The 20,977-nt window shown below is 39.9% G+C and overlaps 1 protein-coding gene across 1 annotated transcript in view; it reads right to left on the bottom strand.

Annotated features, from left to right (window-relative positions):
* Positions 1–20,977, bottom strand: part of il1rapl2 (interleukin 1 receptor accessory protein-like 2) — a 327,856-nt gene that overhangs the window by 17,203 nt on the left and 289,676 nt on the right. Inside the window, exons 7-11 of the mRNA XM_054597719.1 lie at positions 19,442–19,574; positions 11,248–11,393; positions 2,048–2,188; positions 1,203–1,263; positions 556–668 (exon numbers count right to left, since the gene is read on the bottom strand). Coding sequence (XP_054453694.1) covers positions 556–668; positions 1,203–1,263; positions 2,048–2,188; positions 11,248–11,393; positions 19,442–19,574 — 594 coding nt within the window. The remainder of the gene's footprint in view (positions 1–555; positions 669–1,202; positions 1,264–2,047; positions 2,189–11,247; positions 11,394–19,441; positions 19,575–20,977) is intronic.

Here is a 20,977-nt window from a genome sequence, read left to right as displayed (position 1 = left end):
AAGAGATACACAGTCAAGTAGACGGTGTTTTCCAACACGTGTATGGCAGTAAGCCCTTTCTGTGTGTAAGTAATGGAATTGTGTGTCTGTGTGTATGTCTGTGTGTGTGTCAGGTCAAAGCATTGACAGATAGAGCAATAACAGTCATATTCCCCACTGCAGTTGGACAGAGAGTGATGCATAACCCCAGAAATGATGACAAACGGTGTGTGTTTTTGTGTGTGTGTGTGTGTGTGTGTGTTGTGTAAACTGTGTGTGGGAATTTGTGGATGTGAAGGTGAGAAGTAGACATGTGAAAGACACAGACTGTGCGAGTTAGTTTCTAAAGGAAGTGAAAACATGAACGTGTGATAAACTGTGTGTGGTTTGAGTGTACTTGATTTAAACCTGAGCTCATACACAGATATGTGTGTGTCACTCTCTGTAAGTGTGTTATTATGATGATCCGCATACATTCTTATTTATTCTGACGGAGTGATGAATTCTGGGTATTGGGGGCTATAATGGAGGAGGGGAAGAGACGGTAGAAAGACAGATAGATAGATGGGTACTTACTACTGCTGGGTATTAAATCTCTGTCTGGTAAAAACAGCTTGTATCCATAATGTTTCTCTAAGACGTCCGGCAGGATCTCCAAAGCGAGCGTCTCCTCATCGCTGCTCGACCTGCTGGGGAAAGAGAACAACGATTATGGCTCCAGATTCAAAATCAACTAGTCAAAACATTTATTTTTGGGGGGTTTTATTGTGTGTTTTTCTTATTTAGCAAAATGGGACTACAAACTGCATTTAGAGTTGCCAGGTGTAGGATATAGAGATGTCTTTACTTGAATATACTGGGACTATATGCCCCAAATGCAGCTGAAAAACACAGCAGCAATGTCTCTTTTCAGAAATCATGACCAGATTGCTCAAGATAATCCACAGCCCTTGTTGTGAGCAGTTTCAGGTCGAAACTTGTCTTCTTTTAACCATAGTTTCCTGCATGAAACTGCTCACAACCGTGGGCCGTGGAATCCCCTTATATTTGAGAGAAGGCAGACATCTCTATCTCCAAAACTAGGCAACTCACACCAAAACAATCTAGACTCATAAATAGCACTACAGGTAAGAGGAAAATATGTATTTTTTTTCCAACTCTGGGTTAAGCTGTTCCTCTAGGCATTGTTAAATACATATGCACATGTAATGAGGGTAACTGACCTGCCCAGACAGTCTAGGTCCACTTTAGTATAGGACAGATAGGCATCATACTCCTTATTATCTGTGAAGAGAGACGGAGAGTGAGTGAGTGAACACAAGTACAGGGCAAATAGATATCGTTCGGAAATCAATCTGAATGATTTTAGGCACTTGCATCACATCAACTGGTTATATTTTCATATCAGAAATCACTTTGCTGATCACCTTTAAAGCCAAGTTTGACCTTCTCACACGCACATTTGATTTTAATTGTAACTAATTTGTTACTGTATTAAAGAAAGCACTTTTTTGATGGTATATCGTTCATTACATTTTAACCAGCACTACCTGACCACTTCCTTAATGATGATAACTTCTGATCATTCCTTCATCTGACTGAGAACAAATGGAATCAGCTGTTCATCTCTGGGGCACGAGATCTTAGGAAATCAGTGTGGCTAATTTGAAATCAATGCTTTGAATCAATACTGCAAAATGACGTCTTTGTCATTTTATTTCTGAATTTTCCTTTTCTCTTTGTAGCTATTATTTGTTTGGATTCATGGCTTTGTCAATTTTACTTTTAAAACAACTGTACAAAATAAAGCTCATCATTCCATTAACTGACAAAAGTGTGTACAAGTGAAAAAACAAATGTTGGTGCACTCTTTGGTGCTTTTGTTATCAATTTCCTTCTTTGACTAGGTTTAGACTTGATTGAGTGTAATTATTGTGTGTTGTTATTGTTTATTCTTTACAACGCCTCACCTACTTTTTCTATCATAACCTAAAAATGGCCTTTCACTCATTACCTTTACTAATACACTCATTATGCAGTAAAAGTGAGCACACACAGCGAGGCTTACCGTCTTCAGTTTCATCACTTCCAAAGTGTCTCCTGTAGCAGAGCATGATCTCCAGGTTGTAGCACTTGTAAAGTGCAGTCAGGACTCCCAGCAGCAACAATATGACCCCCAGACCTCCAGCCAGCTCCAGACGATACATATCTACAGTCAGAGAGATACAGAAAATCAATTGAAAGTGTTTATTTGAGAAATCACAGATTCATTTATAACTTTCTTAGCAGTGTGTCTAACAACATCCCAGGTTATTAATTAGGAGCTACTTATCAACGTTTGTTTCTTCATTTGCTTATATAATAATGAACTTTGGACTTGTCCTCTGCAGAGAGGTCAGTAACGGAATGAATATTGCAGTTAAACGTTCAATGAAAGCAACACAAGGCCGTATTCTGATGTTGGATGACATGAGTCCCTGTCATTTGAAAAAGGGTCGCTAGAAGTTCCAATGCAACTACGCATTAACGGGCAGCTCTGCAGCTCTGTGTAGTGTTAGCATCAAAACTTTTGGTAAAGCCAGAGATAGCCCGACCGTCCAGAGCAAAAACAACCAGTGATTATAGAACTCAACGGGTGGCAAGACAAGGTTTGAAATACCCATGTTGCTCTGTTTTCTGCTGGTTATGTAAGTAAAGTGGGCAAACATTTTGCTAAATTGTTGTCATAAGAACTTTAAACCAAGTTTGTATTAGAAAATGAACGCTCATTGATGTGTTTGTTCAGCTGTTTTTCTGCTCTCCTGCCATCGTTTTGTTCAGTACTGCTTAATCAAGATTTATTTGACGCCTATGTAACTTTTAAAGTCATTAGACTGGCTCAGTATCTCCAGTTATACAGCTACATCTAGCCTATGAACATTAGCTAACCTACCATACCTTTATATATATATATATATATATATATATATATATATATATATATATATATATATATATATATATATATATGTTGTAAGTTAAGGTCATTGAAACAAACAGGAATTGACAAAAATAGAATAATTATTTATTTAAAAGGAGCTGCAGATAATAATTTGGCAAAACACACCAAGTCAGCCGCAACACAGAGTATGATGCCCTGACTGAGAGAGACAGAGGAGCTCAAGTCAACATGTTAGACACACACACACACACACACACACACACACACACACACACACACACACACACACACACACACCTACACTTACATGGTCTGGATAGTACAGATTGTATATGTGTGTGTTTGTGTGTGTGTGTGTGTGTGTGTGTGTGTGTGTGTGTGAATGATAGTGCTATCATAGGCAATACGAGTGTATGGGAGATTAATGAAACATGGCTGGTGAATGACACCATGGGAAATATGATCTATTACCGTCCCCCTGACACACACACACACACACACACACACACACACAAACGTGCATGGCACACATACATACACACACACACACATCAACTCATATTCTGTTCCGTATGACTTTACCAGTCAACATTTCATTTGAAAACAAATTTGACATATATATACGTATATATATATACGTATATATATATATATATATATATATATATATATATATATATATATATATATATATATATATATATATATATATATATATATATATATATATATATATATATATATATAAATGCCACCGGGGCAGATCTTTTCCTCTTTTCTGGTTGTATTATCAAAATAAGTGACATAAGATGGAGAATTTGAAGGACAAATTGTGCAATGTAAGGCCTTCTTGGAAATATAGTTGAAATGGCTTAATATGTATCTTCTCTCTCTTTGAAATATTCTCCCACAATGCACCTATCTTTTCACAGTCCATAATCTGACTGAAGTAACCACATTTCACCAGTAGGCGTCACCCAAACTCTACTCTGAGCTGCAACACCACCTTTATTCATGCACTGAAGAGGTGGGACAGCCACCGAGTTGGGGATGGGGAGGAAGGGAGGGAGGGATGGAGAGGAGGGAGAGAGGGAATGTCAGTCCGAGGGGGGAAGAAAAATAGTGAAATTGAACGAATTAGCAAATATTTGCTCTGCAGTGAAGTGAACTCAGATTGCTTCCATTAGTAATGAGACACGTTTAGAGACTTCCGCTTCTCTCTCCACCCCCCCACCCCCACATGTTCCTCTTTCTCTGTCCCTCCATCACCACTCCCTCCTCCATCTATCTTCCTCTGTTATTTTCCATTAGTAATGAGTCACTTGCCGCGGTCTCCCAAATGTGGGTTCATGGGAAAACGGGAGCAGAATTTGAATGTTGAAGTTTAATTACGCTTTTAACTTATTGGGCATAAGAAGGGAAGTGAACGGTAATGGTCGGGTTTCTGCATGTGTGTGTGTGTGTGTGTGTGTGTGGGGGGGGGGGGGGATGCTGAGAGAAATTTAAATGAGATTTTTCACTAACTTTTCTCCCTGTGGTGCTCTTTGTCCTCTCCTCACAACCAAACACAGCCACACCGACTCCACCTTTTTGAATTTAACGGCCTTGTCTATCAATTTTTCAATGCAATTCAATATGTTTTATTGACACAAGCGGAACAAAGACAAAACTTCCAAAGCGTCAAGCGATGATGGCTTCATTAGAAGTGCACTTAGCATCTGTTGCCAGAGCAATTTGTCAAGGAACAACATTAATGATGACAAAATAAAAATAGCCTTAAAGTTTGTCTCCCGACGTACCATCTGTCTCATCTTTCATTAGAACCCTGAGATGCTGGAAGGCCTTAAGATGCAGTTCCTTAAAAGGCAGCTGGAAGTTAATAAAAAACTGGGAAAACCTCTGTTTAGGTTTCCCCAGTTTTTCCCAGTGTCTCCAGACTCTAGTGGCCATGTATTCTATATGATATTCCCAACATTTAGTAAGCTTTTAATCCAATACAGAGAAGAAGTCTCTCCTACTCTTCCTTACTACGCCCACACAGGTGTTCTCTCTGTTATTATGTGTGCATATTGACTTTATCATTGACCTTTGTCTTTACTACATGCTCATGGAGGTTTGGCCAACTAGCATAATCCCAACACAGCCTCACACAACCCCAATTTGAGCACAGGTCAAAATTGGCCCCGATGGACAAAGCACATGTGTGGGTGTGCAAGGCCTTTAAAGTGCACAGGAACAAAAATAGAAATTTGGAACATCTGAAATTCAATGAGACCTTTGCAAAACATCTGCCAGGTTAAGATCTTGTAAAATATGACCAAAAGCTCCAGAACAACCAGTACATGAAGACAAGATAGCTTACACTTTTTTAAAAAAGTGATTCTTTCTCAGGGAAAGTAAGACTTTTTCGAATATTAAGAAGATATAATCAGTCAGTGGCTTTGTGTACAAATTTCAAGTGTCTCGTATCCAGATCAGATTTAAAACACTTTATCCACATCTCTGTTGGCCTGATCTGTCCTGCTCCTACCAGGCTACAAGAAAAGTGGCTTAAGCCCCACTACAGTCCAGAGGGTTGTAGTGGCTGTGCGATAACTGCCATGAACGCAACAGAAACCAAAATTGCACACTGGCAATTTAGTCACAACAATAGCAACAAGAGACATGGGGAGAACAACTTGGTTTGAGAGGGCAGTTTGGGGCTGTATCTCCTTTGCTCATCCCAGATCAGTCCTCGCTGCACTGCCCAAATCTCTACGTTTTGCCCCCCCTAGATGAAGTAAATATGATCCGAGGCGGAGTGGTGAGAAGAAACCTTTGAATGACATCAGCGATTCTTTCTAGTGCCTGTCTGTCACTTTCTCTCAATCCATCCTCTCCTGTCAGCTCTTTCAGTCGGACTCCCTCCCTCCATTTTTTTCTCTCTAGTAAGTCTCTCTTCATGGTGGCTGATGTCAGCTCTTTCTGCTCTGTCAGTCACAATCAGTGGAAGTGTACAGTGTGTGTATTACAGGTGCGTGTGTGTGTGTCCATGTGCGCGCCACACGGATGCATCAACCCGTTACATCCGGCCGATGCGGGGTGAGAGAGCACCCTAATTCAATCACACACACGGCGCGTGAAATCAAGCTTTGATAACTGGCGCTAACTTACGGTAGCTTGTGCTTTGTAAAGACTGTCATGTTACGTTCAGGCGCCCAAATGTGACCCCGTTAGCTTCCGAAGCTCCGGGGCCATGAGGCGCTGGAACAGTCTACCGGCTAGTAACTTTTTAAGATGCAGCGTATATATGCTGCTAGAGGTGGACGTTATGAATGACTTTGCACATCCTTTGATTTTGTTCAGTTCACTTCAAAGGTTAACAGCCAACTTGCTGTTAAATATGGCGTGACCGTCTTGAGTTCAGTCTTCTAAACTTAAAGTTCAGTCTGTTGCTGGTTCAACAGTTTTGTTCTGAAAACTTGGCCCGTTTAAGGACTTCATCTTTGTTTAAATGCTCAGCTCCACAGAAGAGATATCTCATTGTGACTGTCTGTGACTTTTTCTGGTCTTTCAATAAGCTTAGGACCAGAAAGTGTATCACGACTGAGCTAACAGCGGTGCTTTTGGTCAACAGTGAGGAGGAGCTCCGCTGTTAAAAGCTCCTGATTGAGTCTTTGACATCGGTGATGCTTTCTACTCAGTTCATCTCAATACGTCTGTGTCCATTCATACACTGCACGGTTCTAGCCTACAGCACACATTTGGAAGTTTGTTGGTGAACTTTGAAGAGGTGAGAACAAAGAAGAAATAGTATAGAATTCCATGTGTCTCAATAAAATCATTGGCTCATGTGCTCCTTTTGAATGCTTTCACTTTATTTGATCCATAGTTAATATGAAAAAATTGATCTGTTCAAATATATGTGCAATTTAATGAGTGATAGTTTGACATGGCAACCTTGAAGATTATCATTTTAAAACTGTTTATGAGGTAACACAATGGTGATTGACCCTATATGGCCAACTAATGAAAGTATTGCAATATTTATATATTTAGCAGTATTACAAACTGGGTTCCTGTGGAGACATTTCCTGGAAAAAGAGTTTCCAACGACTACAGACAAAAATGGAACTATGCACATCATTTTGAAAACTCATGAATTAAGAAAAAGACTCAGCACATATACAAATGTTCCTTCAGCAGGATAATTACATGTCTACTAAAGGTGATTTGCCAAGCATTCATCTTAAGCTGTACACAGCCTCAACTAAGCCACTGCTCTTATTATCTTATTCCAAGACTGCATCATATTTTGTATGAACTGAGCTGATATTATTATTACCGCTTCTGTGATGAAGACTATGTGGAATTATCACTTGCTGCACCTTAATAAAAAAGCTCTGAACATAACTTTGTTAGTCCCTCATGGGTCTAGAACTTGTACTTATTGTTCAGTCTGTTGGGTGATGTGAAGGAAACAGGTAAGAGATGCACATTAATTACATGGACAGGGATTCATTATCCACCCTAATCCAAGATAAACCATCAAGTCTTTCTACATTTTCAGGGGATCTAGTTCTGGCTGGTCTCATCCAGCGTTCGTAGCTATACCTAGGAAAAAGTAACGCACCGTAATTCATAGATATCACATACGTAATCATGAACAAAGAAGTATGAAAACCACAAAAGCCAAGACAAGGTGAAGGTGGATCATCCAACAAACGCAGATCTTTCATCTACAAGGGTTTGTATGATATTCTAAGAAAAGTTACTCCTAATTTGTTGTGTGTTTTCATATCAAAACCAGCAACATGTGTCAATTTCCATTTGCTACATGCATACGGTCTTTTCAAAATAGACTTCCATCTTCACAGGAAACTCCTTTAGGATTCAAGAAGATTGACTTCTCGTTCCATATGGGGAAGGAGCCTCTGTCTCCTGGCTGAAAGATGGCTGTTTGTTGGACCCATCCATCTCCCCTCCCGCCCACCCGGTGTGTGATTTAGCAGTCGTTATACTTCCTCGTTCAAGATGACGTGGTTATCATACAAAAGACTTTGTGTGATATCAATATATTACGGCATATCATTTTTCGTTGGTAAAGCTACGAATGCTAGATGAAACCATTGACTGTCCATAAGAAGTGGACGTAGTTATCGTGACGTCACCCATTGGTTTGTGGACTGCAGTTTCAAACCTTTAGTTTTGGCGATTTTGCCGTCGCAATCTTGGATTTCTGCCGTCGCCGTGTTGTTTTTTTCGCAACCGATGAGCAGAAGTTACCATATTTGGAATCTGTCAATCAAAGTAAGCCCACCCTAAAGCATACTCCGCTTTATGGTCTATTTTTACTTAACACTGGAACATAATTTACTAAATTAACATAATCTTGCATTGAAGAAGACTTGAAACTAGAGATTGAGACCATAAACTCATGTTTACAATGTTTACTGAGGGAATAAATCAAGAGAGAAGTAGAGTCATTTTCTCATACACTTCTACACAATCAGCCTTCTATTTGCAACCAGAGGAGTCGCCCCCTTCAGGTCAGTAGAGAGAATGCAAGTTTTAAGACACTTCCACATCTGCTTCATCTGGCAGAACTGGAGGTTGCAGCCTGGATGAGAACCGCCTGAAGCCAGTAGTGTCGTTGCCTGAACCTAACTCGTTTGTTACCTGTGAAGATGGAAGTTTATTTTGAAAAGACTGTTTATGCATGTAACAAGCAGAAATTGTCACGTGGGGCAGGGAAACGTAAGAAAAAATGAGGAATACATTTTCATAAGATATCATACGAACAGTTGTTGTGAGGATTTGTCTCATTTGAAGCTGACGGAGCAGCTACACCCAGAAAAACTGCTGCTGTAGCTGACAGGGATACTTTGAACGTGTAGATTTACATACTGTATGTGCATATGGTTAAGGGCACTCAAACACAGGAGCCGTGCTTTGAAACGTTACACTTGAGAGGACAGAGTGTGTGTGTGTGTGTGTGTGTGTGCATATGCATCAGGTCTGATCACACACACACACACACACACACACACACACACACACACACACACACACACACACACACACACACACACACACACACACACACACACACACACACTCCTGTGTTCATCCTGGTAATTACCATGTGAGGTAATGACTACCCACAGTTCCCATTCCTAACCTAATGTGGAGGTCTTTGTCTGTTTGAACCCATGTGTGTGTGTGTGTGTGTGTGTGTGTGTGTGTGTGTGTGTGTGTGTGTGTGTGTGTGTGTGTAGAGTCCCTAGGGTGCAAGTTAAGAATAGTAAGATAGATTTGACACCCAAGGCATTCAGCAGCAGTCATGACGGAGAGTGTTTTTAGCCCTCCTCCATCCTCTTATTTTCTCTTCACTTAGTCTCCAAATATTCTCCCACACCCCTCAGCCTCCCCCGTCTTTATACCCCCATCTGCATCTATTATTTCTCCCTTGTTCTCCATTTCCTCGCCTCGTTCTGTCTCCCACCGTTTCTGTGCCTGTTTATCTCTTTCCACATTCCCCCTAAATTCCCCCTGTCCCTGTTCTTCTGCATCACCTACATTTATTTCATATGGAGGGCATTCACACGGCCCTCTTTTTTCGGCGAAAATTTGAGGTAACAGAGATAATTCATCTCCTCCTCTGGAGCTGTTTCTCTGTTTCTCGTTGTCTCTCTAGGTTTGTCTCTCTTTCTCCGGGTCGTGGCCTCCGACTCAAACAGGCCTCGTTCTCTCTGCTCATCAGATGGAAAGCACGATACCGCAGGACTGCTGCAAAATGTTTTACAAAGGGAGCTTTGCCCTCATGCATTTTTCAGCGGAATATTTAAAGCGGTAACTACGAGATCCTGTCCTTTTCGTTTGTCTCCTTCTGTGGTGCTCAGCACTGTTTGCTGTGGAGTTTTTTTTCACCACACTTTCTAGAGAACAACAGTCAATCAAAACAGAGTGGTGTCCAGTATGTAAGTACTGATCTTTTCTCTTGGATTTCCTGAGAGCCCACATATGTGTTTACGTGTTTTTCTTGCCATCCGACAAAATGTTTGAAAGGAATCTTCAAAAAAAACTTTTTCTATATCTCTCAAATTTTATGTTGACAGAATACTTGTTAAAAATCTTTGAAGCTGTTCACATCCACATATACAGTATTTGCTGGGCCATTAAAGAAGCTTCAGTTCCTGATCTGGAGGGGTTTTCCTTGTTGAAAGAATCATAAAAAGAAATGGATTATATCCTAGCAGATTCAGTTTCATATTTAGCGTGTCAGGGTTAAAAACAAAGCACTGCATTTGAGACAACACACCGTGGAAGCTTTAAATGCAGAACTCGACTCGGCTACTTGTTTACTGTCTATATGACAGTAAAATATCTAAAATTAGAAATTGACATTCCTTTAGGTAATGTTTAACCTGATGAGAGGAATAGTTTGCTTATTCGCTCTCCTGGCAAGGGATAAATGAAAACATTGAAACCACTTTGAGATCTTTTGAGCTTAGAGCCAAGAGGGGATGCGCTTAGTTTACCATATATCATTAAGACTGGAAGCAGGGGGAAAACAGATCTATATTATCTTCAAAAATACATCAATATCTCTGCAAATTAAACTAATTAACATGCTGTACCATGTGTTTTTAATGCATACACAAACAGGAATAACTGAAGGCTTACATTTCCTGGTAATCAGCATCTAGGTGGAGTGACTTTGTCATTTTAACTTTTACAATGTGCTAATTAGTGAACTCTAGACATACTAGCTGTTTCCCCCTGTCACTGTTTCTTGTCATAATGCTAAGCTAACATAATTGCCTCATAGATACAAAGGATCAATATATTTGTCAAAGTCTCAGAAAGAAAGCAAATGAGGGGGTTTCTCCTACTTTCTAATATTCCTTTAATAATTAATGTACAGAATAAATAACTAGGCTTTTTGGCTTATAATAGACTTTCAACATGGTATCAGACTTCCCGTCATCAGTGACCTGCTGGTTGGAAGAGTTTGGCAAATAAATTATTAATTGGTTATTATTAATGGTTTTGTTCAGAATTTTGAATTTGTTAGAGGTAATGAATCTTATTATAGGGATAACATGGCCACAAACTGTATCACATAATCGACATGCTGTAAACAATAATAATAATTGATAAAACCTTCCCCAAAGAATGTGCTCTTAAGTGTTGGTTCATGGTCCTTACGAAACACAAAGCAGCTCTGGGGTGCCACAGGTCTTTGCTCTAGGCCCTATTTCATTTCCTTTACTTTCTTAATTCGTGCTTATGTGCTATATGAATATATTTTGTGGAAGTGGAAGTGGAAAGAAGTTGTAGTCTACCTTTCTTTTGCAGTATAGCACTCCCGCTGCGCTTCCCGATGTGGTTCTCCACATAACAGGTGTAGTTGGCCAGGTCTGCCTCGTCCACAGCATCAAACGTTAAGGACAGCTCTATCTCCTTCTCCCCTAAATGCTCCCTCAAAATCCTGGACACAGAACAAGAAGATAATAGTCAGAGACAGCAGGGACATCCCTTTTCCCCAAATGTACTCCTTTAAAACCCTTTTAAGGAAGACAAGGAGAACATAAACATATACGAAACATTTGATGGATTAGCTGGAGTTTCATCCTGGATTACTTCTTAAAAAATAACCTTCAAGAAAGAAAGGACAGAGGCAAGAAGAGGTTGAGAAGCAGTGTGAGAACAAGGGGAGAGGTAAACATGTATAAATCTTAGAGACAGGTGGAGGTCCATGCCTCCTACATTGCTCCACATAATGCTCTGAAAGAAGAAAGAGAATAATGGGAGAGAACCAGATGAGAAATGAAGAGTGGAGCAGTTTGAAACATAGAGCAGATGAAAAAGGAGGGCAGAGAGGAGCAAGGAGGCATGTGCAGAAAATGTTGGTGACAGCTGGAAGAAAGACTCTCGCCTTATGGTGAGGTCATACTCCTCTAAAAGCCTGCGAGGAAGAGATGAGGAGGAGGAGGGGGAGACTCAGATGTGTCACGACGTGCACCTTTGAGTCTGATTTGAGGTCAGATTCAGCCATTACCAGTGATATATCTGAGTACCAACTGTGCTGACATGGCACATTTAGCCAGCACATATGGTCCCTTGGCATCACAGGTTGGGAAACTTCTCTCATTTCATACGGCTTTAGAATTATGTCAATGCAATGTTACTGTCTCTTTTTGCTTATTGTTGTTTAAAGTAGTAAATACCAAGAAGAACTCCATGCGCAATGTAGGTGATCTTAGAGATGTAAAGCCTGGTACATTCAACACTATGCAAGCTGGATTACGGTTTGGTTTCTGCGGTATTTTACGCGACGCTATGCCACTTAATCGCCTGATGTTACGTCAGTGGCTTACGTTACAACCACAATTATTTTAAGCCAAACCATTATGTTATTTTCGGGAACCTGATCAGGTAGTTTTATAGTCTAAACCTTACCGCCATCATTTTACAACATTAGACATGTGTTTCATCGTTCACAAAAACCGGGTCACATCATTGACCATGTGCAAACCATCTGCGTGTAGATACTTAGTAAGAGGCTTCTGCCCCAGCGCTTTCCTTTAACAAATCCAAAAGCTTGGCAAACCTGCCCTATGCAGAATAAGAGAATCACTACAGTCGTAGTTGCTAAATTGTGATTGGACAATTGTTATTTAAGGGAGGAGTTTAGCGAACAGTCCATTATAAAGACGGTGACCAGTTCATTAACATTACAGATGGAATTTTCCCATTGGATTTGGGATTATTGCAGAAAATAAGCGGTTGTGGAAAACACAAGTTTATCATACTTACAAGTTTTGTTCAGCCCCATAATCTTCACAATTATGGAACACCACCTTGTATTTCAAATTTTTAAGCATTATTTTCGATCGCCAGAAATTAAAAGCTAAGGTTATTAACAAACAACACCACAGTTACATGACTTCAACGTCAAGACCACTAAGCTAAAGGGCGGGTAATGTTCGGAACCTGCTAGAGTCCCGTTTAGCCAATTGTTAGCAACAAACAACAAATAACATCTTAAAAATCCACGAGAGGGGTAATTCATGAGTATATACTGTAGCGCCAAACTTAAAAATCTCTTAAGCTTGTGTTAACTACCGACTTTACCTTAGGCATCTAAACAAAAACCCATTGACTTTAGGATGAGGGAGCCGGAATTGCCAAGTAATTTCCGGGTTGGACTAATTCCTGCAGCGCTATTAATGAAATCTGTCCTGTCGTCCAAAGGGGAGGATTATTTCAAAAGCCAGTGTCTTGTGAAATTAACTCAGTGCCAGCTTCTCGTACTTGAGTATTCACAGCTTGAATACTGTGCCTTAGACTGGGAACCAGAGAAAATGAGTTTGAGTGTGAATAAGACAAATCTGGACAGGGTTTTGGTGTCAAATGGGCGAAGACAACCATGTTAAATGTCCTGTTCGAATATAGAAGCTCTCGTGTCTGCAGCTAGCAATTGATAAAAATGTATTTAAACTGACATCAAAGTGGGGGAAGTTTGGTTTTACCACCGTGAACGGAATGTGGCAGTCGTTGACATACAATAACCACAGCAAAAATATCAAACCAAATGCAAGCAATTTATGCAAATCATACAATTATTTCATTCACTGTACGTGTTGCAACAGGTGACGTTTTTTAAGAGGCTCTCCCCAGTCTTAAACACCATGAAACTTTAAGCATAAAAGCTTATCTAATACAAAACCTTGGAAGAGGATTACATTTTCAATTTGGATGATGAAGTGGCTAAATCCAAAGTGAGTGAAAACCCTGCAATTTGACTTGCTCACAAAAAAAAATCCCCCATTATTTGGTATAATGGTAAAGCAGCCTGTAGAGAAACCTACACCCTATGCACACAGTGAAGACAGAGTATTGAAAAAAAAAAAATGTAATGTATATTACATCAAAGCTAACTATGGCCAACATGTGTTTATTGTTGTTATTTACTAATTTGTTGTGCTTTAAGTCAAAGTTAATCCAGTGTGTTTAAGTTGTTAGAAATGTAGCCAGTTATTGTTATATTAATCTCTCTTTTTTCATATCTCCAACCTAAGCCAATTTGTATCAAGTAGGAACTAGCCTTCCACTGCCATTTATTGGCTTTATGTCTCCCAGCAACTTTCAATGTTTAAAGGAAAAACAAGATTAGTGGGCCCCTACACAATTGTGTATTCAGCGTATAGGGAGGGCCAGCACTGCACACAGGGGAATAACCACATGGGAGTTGGCAAAGTCAAACCATAGCTAGCAGAGATGAGGCAATGTTAAGTAGGTCCATGTGGTTCTGCTCTGAAACTCACCATGAAAAAGAATCATATCTCTCACTTGAGGCTTTTATCCAAGTGCTTGCATGCAAAGAGTTTTGACACACAACCTTTTAGCATGAGTGGTCGCTGTGGGAATTGAACTCCTGACCCTCTCAATATTAATGCTTTTCTCTACCCGTTTAGCAACAGAGAAACTGAAAAAAGCTGTGAAATCTGAATACAGAATTAGGACTGTCGGGGTCAATATTACCGGAAGAATCTTGAGATAAAAAAATGTCAAAGGTTCCTGTAGAAATACATTAAATGACTGGTATCATCACTGTAAGTGTATTTTTCTCTCTGTGTCAGCAGTTTAGGGTGTGTGCATCACTATCATGTGTACCAGGTCAGATTATTAGAGGTCACTGTCAAAAGGAATATCGTGCTAAAAACACATCACTTCTACCATTCCTTTTCTCACCCAACCCATTTCAGACCTCATTTTCTTCTCCTCTTACCTCCCTCCATCTCTCTCTAATCTACAACTCTCCTGACATCTGCTATTAAACATACTCCTACTAAATTGTGTCTGAGTAGTGAATAATCATTCTGTTTCTATACAACACTTAAGACCTGGGTGAGATCTCCCCTTTTCATGCTCAGGCAATTCTAATGTGATCACACTTGGCAACTATTTCCTTCTGTTGCAAGGTGTACCCAAGGACTCAGCACTTGGTTCCCCCCTGTTCATATTATCCATCTTCACAGTCTCCACTTCCGCTGCTACGCAGATGATATCCAGCTCTACATGTCCACAAAATCCATCGGCAATACAATTCACTCCACCATGACCTATTGCCTCTCTAAATCATGGATGCAAGCCAACTCTCTTTAACTGAACTCTGACAAATCTGATATGATCATCATTGGTCCCAAAGGTCTAGTCAAAACCAAGCACACCATGTCAATCATCATTAACAGATCCACTCTCTCTCCCACTCCTCACATCTGCAAACAGATTGTGGACACCTATAGCATGAATTGTGCATCACTTGTGACCACTATCTGCCATGTGTCAAGGCCTGATTCAAAAAAGCTATTGTGCTGATGATCACAGTGTAAATACACCCCTTAGGAGTTGCAGCCGAATGAAATTTGACCTTTTTTGCGGATGATTGCAATTATCCTCATAGCAAAGTATTAATGTAATGCTCATTTGCATAGGACGGGGCCAAATTTGGTGCGATCTGGGGTGTGTTACGCTCTTTGTGGGTGCTTTGGGAATTACGTGGTGTCTTTTTTTCCTATAAAGCAACTCTAGGAGACGCAAAAGCCGTGCTTGTGTAAATTCGCCTCTTAACCCTCTGACGCCCAAAACCCACCGGCAGGATGGAAAGAATGTTTTCTTTAAACAATTGCCAAAACTACCCGGTTTATCATAGCCAGAACTCCTCAAATATGTCATAATTGTCAGATTTTCATCTTTCTGCAGAAAACACAACCGAACTAAGATTAAAGTTTTGATATTTCATCCAAAATGTTTAATTCTACATGTCTCATTTAATGTCTCAATAAACCTCTTATTCTTAACAGATCTTGTAAAAAAACAATAAAATTCTGCGCTATCAGAGCAACTAGGAAGCCATTTTTGATTCAGCTGAAACCAACACCAAAAATGTTGTGAAACTAAGACTGAACTGCAGGCTGCTGAGCACAGTACATTTAGGAGAGGACAGGAGAGGCTGTAAGTAGAGGTTGTAAAAATGTGAATAGTTTTATACATATCTCACATGGAGCCTCCATTTCTTTTTTGTAACAATTCTGGTAACTTCGGAAAACGTTGGGTGTATAGATTCCATTGTTTGCTAAATTTTGTAAAATAAACTATCAAAGATATTCAACTTGAGTTTTTTTCTTTTGTATCATTTATGGCAACTGCACACAAGACATTTTTGAGTTCTCTCTACTTCTAATGCCGAATGTTCCGCTTCAATACAGGTGCAGGACTTATACATTGCAGTAAAAATCAAGGCCACAGAGAAAAATGTGAGAGGAGCGAAAAATTTGGTTCAAAGGGTTAAAGTATATTGACAATGCTCTCTCTTTGAACACTATGCAACCCCATGACACTGATACACGCCTTTGATACAGTAAAGTTTTCCTTTTTGAACATTTTCCAAAGTTATTAAAAGATCACGCCACAGTCCTTAATGTGACCTGTTCAAGTTTTTCAAAAGTAGTTCTTCTCCAACATGTACTTGTCATGGTCAAATCTTCTCTGAAACAACCTTTAGTTGATTATATCCCTCAATGGAAAACTAACACTGGATATTTAAGAAAACTTTATAGAGAGCAACCAATGATCTACAATGATCCAGATACAAGCTCTGGTTAAAATAACATTAAAACAGTGAGGCTTTGACAATAGTTGGATTGGACAGCTGATGTGAATTTTAAGCAGGTAAAGAAGCCTCTCCACACCACCAGACATATGGGCCAGCGATGCTTTCAAGTGAAAATATGAAGGAAGCTATGGCCCAAATGGAAATATTGCAATTACAAATTCATTGCACATGCTCGAACCACCAACTTTCATAGCTGAGTTGCAGAAATGTTGAGCGGCTGGACGACATTGAAGCTGTGCCAACCACTGCAGTAAAACTAAAGCTACTGCTCAAATATATGTGATGGTGGTGGGGTGTTTGGGCATTTTTTGAAAAAAATTATCTTGAATTCATGACGAAGACAGATGTATTTTTTTTAGAAGGAGAGCACTTCAAGGACGGGAGTGGAGAAAAAACTCTGGAACTTCCTGTCGGTGGTGTATATTCACAGGTGGCCGCTCTCTCTAGGTGGTGTAGTAATTATGAGCTGAGAGTGTCAACAGTTCTCTCGCATACTGCAGGGTAACACGGATTGGTGATTACAGGTGCTCACATTGTCACGGAGGCCACGAGACAATATTAGATCCTACGCAAACAGACAGGGATACACACACACAGTCAAATGTCCGGAGCTGCAGCAGGATGGGAGGCTGGGCCAAACGTGGACAGATTAATGTGCATCACAGCAGGAGTCTGTCTGCTGCAGCTCGCGATTGTTGAATTTGTAGCAGCGATGTGATTGGATTAGAGTTGGCCGGAGGACTGGACTGATAGATGGAGAACTCATCAGGCAAAGGTTAATTTAATACCACGGGGGCATGATTAGTTTCAAGTTTAAACACTCATCCTCATGCACACTCTACTACACTCTTTTCCTCCGGGAGAGAACATTTTCAGAGGCCATGGAGTTGACTTAGCAGTCACATAGACCATCCACGGAATGGAGAATCTGGGGTTCGAGCCCCAGCAGGTCAGCAAGCAGCCCTCCTGCTGAAGTGCCCACCGAACAAGACGCTGAAGTCCTCCAAGCTCCAGGGCTGTTGCTGGGTAGCTGACCCTGACCGCTGACCTCCCTGTGGAGGCAGCCAGGGAAAAGGCAAAATGATTTTCCCTTAAGGCAGGACTAAATATTCCATTATTAGTGGTGGGCTGAGTTGATGGCATACATTTTGACGCTTTTTGGGTAGGAGAGAACATTTTGTTTTCCTAATAATAACGGCTTTGACTTCTTCTAGGGTGATATGATTGTGTCTTTTCCATGCAATAGCACTATTTATTTTACAGGCTGCTGTATCAGAAGTGATTGTCCATTCGTATTGCTGAAAAGTGGGCAGGTTGAACAGTAACCCGGAGTGTCAAAGTCACAATAGATGGTGCACTTATCCATGTCAGACTCTATTCAAACTGCCATTGGAATGGTGAAGGTGCACTTGGGGAAAACCAAACAGGCGTGTTCCCTTCTGTACTATTTAGCCACTTTTTCTTTTTAAAATTATGCTGAAAACTTTAGAAATGCATAATGTCCATGAACAGTAAATTATAGATGAATCAACTTTAAATTACTGTGTATTTTTTTAAGAGGAGTGTTCATTTGCTGAACCAAAATAGCTCCAACAGGGCCACAACCACTAGTGGTCAGAGGATCATACATGTTGAAATTTGGTCGAAAGAGTAGACCACGTCAGACAGTCAGACTACAACATGTTTGTACTAAACATCCACCATAAACTGACAGCCTGAGTTCCTGGTTTAACTTTGACTGTGTACTTGCGATTGTGTCACGATTTTCTTGCGCATTGAGGGATTATTACAACATAAATCACGTTGCAAAGTCTCAGCACTTACTTTTGCATTGTTAGCATGTAATTCATCAAATAATAACCACCAATACGATTGATTTAGAGTGCTATGATAACGAATTCTAGGTTTTAATAAATCATAGCTTCCCTGTACCATGTCGAGCACATGAAGTGCTGCACAGCCACGTAACAGAGTGCTGCTTGCTGATTTTGCAGCAGGAGGGGCTAAATCGGTGCATAAATAAAATATATAATTCAGTGATCCTGCAGCACTGCAGCACACTGGTGTCAACAGGTAGAGTTTTAAAGTCTGCCTAGATTCATGTGCTCTAATCCTGCACACCTAATCCCATTTTTGATATAGCAATTTATAATGTTCAAAACATATTGTAATTGCAGATGAATTGTACCTTTAACCTGAGGTGTTAAACAATTTGGAGGTATACCTATAGTTGATAAATCAGTATTGAGCAAACAGTTTTAAAGCATAACGTATATCTGTAAAAAGCATTTATAAAGGTATGTTCCCAAGCACTACACACACAATGTGTGTGAGTATATGTGTGAGACCATAACTGTTCCGATGGTTTCCATGGTGATCTGGCAGGTTGTTTTAATGATATTTGACGCCCCGCAGACGATCAGGTTTTCCCCAGTGGAGCTCACTGTAATTGGTCCCAATAGGGGAGAAAATGAATTCAATTTAACTTTATTATTAGTATTCATCATTTGTTTTAGGAAAGTTGAGAAGAAATCTGTCAGAGAGCCCTCAATGAATCATAAATCATAAGAGAGCAAATTAGATACTGACAGTGTGAGGAGTGCTGGAGTGGAGCCTTTTTTCCAGAAATTAATTAACAATAGAAACCTGTAAACTTGAGAGGCAGTAACTGATACTATACTGCCACACAGTGTCTTAAAGTATTATGTATAATTATGTATTTTTACTCAACTTTGGTTCATTTTCGATTTACACCCGCTGTAGTGAATTAATTCATCTCCTCTCCTCCAGAAAAGGATTGAGGAAACACACTGTATGTGACTGTGGATTCATGTTTAGTCTGACGCCGGTGTATTTACCTGACTTCACTTTCTTTAATATGTCCTGCCAGTTCTTCAACAAACTTGTCTCCTTTCATCCAGTAGATAATGGGCCTTCTGTTTTCTCCACTGTAGCCAAAAAACGCCTTGCAGTCCAGACTGAGAGGCATACCTGCAACACAAGCCACAACAGTGTTATATTACAGACAACAGTATGCTGTGAGACATCTATACTTTTCCAACTGTAGCTGAAATAGCTGGTAAAATATAGTTCTTATAGCTGCTTAGAGGCGAACCAGTGCAGGGAGCTACTGTATAGCAGGTGTGCATCAGGGTAACTGCTTGGAGCCCCTTGAATTGTGCCAATCAAGCAATGTTGGTGGTAGTGATGTCCAACTCTGCTGTTTATCATAAGAGTCATCCAATTTATACAAATTTATGAAGCAAAACTGTAACAGCGAAACAGAAATAAAAGTATGTGGCTCACCAAATTACGAAAAAAAGAACTCTCCTATTTGACCCATAGTGATATCGAACCAAGAAAATAGTTTGCTGCTATCCAAATTCACTTTTGTTTGCCTTTAGTATAAAAAGGGTGAACCGTCAATGCCTTTAGCATAAAAAATAAATTCCAACACCTTCATTGCAATGGTATAAATCTTAGCATAAATCTTAGCATAAATATCAGCAAACAGGCCAAAAAATGTGAGGTGAACTGACCTTTACACAATGGAGATGTGTAAGTTACTGTATAAATAGAAAGTTGCTGTTACACTTGGCTTTCAGGGAAGTTATTGATGGAAACATTGTTTTCTTTTTTCTCCATTTCCTGTCAAAGCAAAACACCTTCATTCATTGTAGTGTAGAAGGTGACACTACAGTGTGAGTCTATGTTAAATTACTCTTTGAAACTACAACAGAGAACCAAAGGCAATATGCAGCGTAATGTATTCAACCCCATTACCAGATCAAGATTTTTTTTATTACCTCAATGTGCACACACTCTATTATAGTGACAGCTATCCACCTATTCATCATTCAATTCATCTAGATGCCAAAAAAACATGGGCTAGTTACTGCTGGAAGAATGAACGGACAGTACTAGAAACTAAAGCAGACAGTATCCACACATGCTCTCACACACACCCTCCTGTAAGACCTTGAAACCACCACTCTTTGATTACAGCTATCAGTGGTGATGATGGATTATTAATGAGCATTCTAACGAGCGCTACCTCGTTAGGCAGTCAATTAGCAGATAATTATGATAGACCTCGGTATTATCATAATGATTGCTCTATCAGCACTCTATCTAGGACCGACACTGAATGCTAAAGTCATGTATATATATATATGTGTGTTTTTTTGTTGTCAGGGGCATTTGAACTGAATGTTCACATTTGAGACATAAACTATGACTGATCTTTTATACAGAGTGAGTAGGAAAGGCGTCTGCTTCTTTGCAAGTGGTGTCCTTACTCCTTTGTGCGAGTTAATCCCTGTAATAACAGTTTTTTTAAAAGGGCAGCATAGATTGAATAAACATGAGATTTTATCAATTGCTAAAGGCAAAAT

This window comes from Anoplopoma fimbria, chromosome 4 (assembly GCF_027596085.1).
Source record: "Anoplopoma fimbria isolate UVic2021 breed Golden Eagle Sablefish chromosome 4, Afim_UVic_2022, whole genome shotgun sequence".
Lineage (NCBI taxonomy): Eukaryota > Metazoa > Chordata > Actinopteri > Perciformes > Anoplopomatidae > Anoplopoma > Anoplopoma fimbria.
The sequence above is the reverse complement of the archived record's forward strand: the minus strand, read 5'-3'. Positions and strand labels throughout refer to the sequence as shown.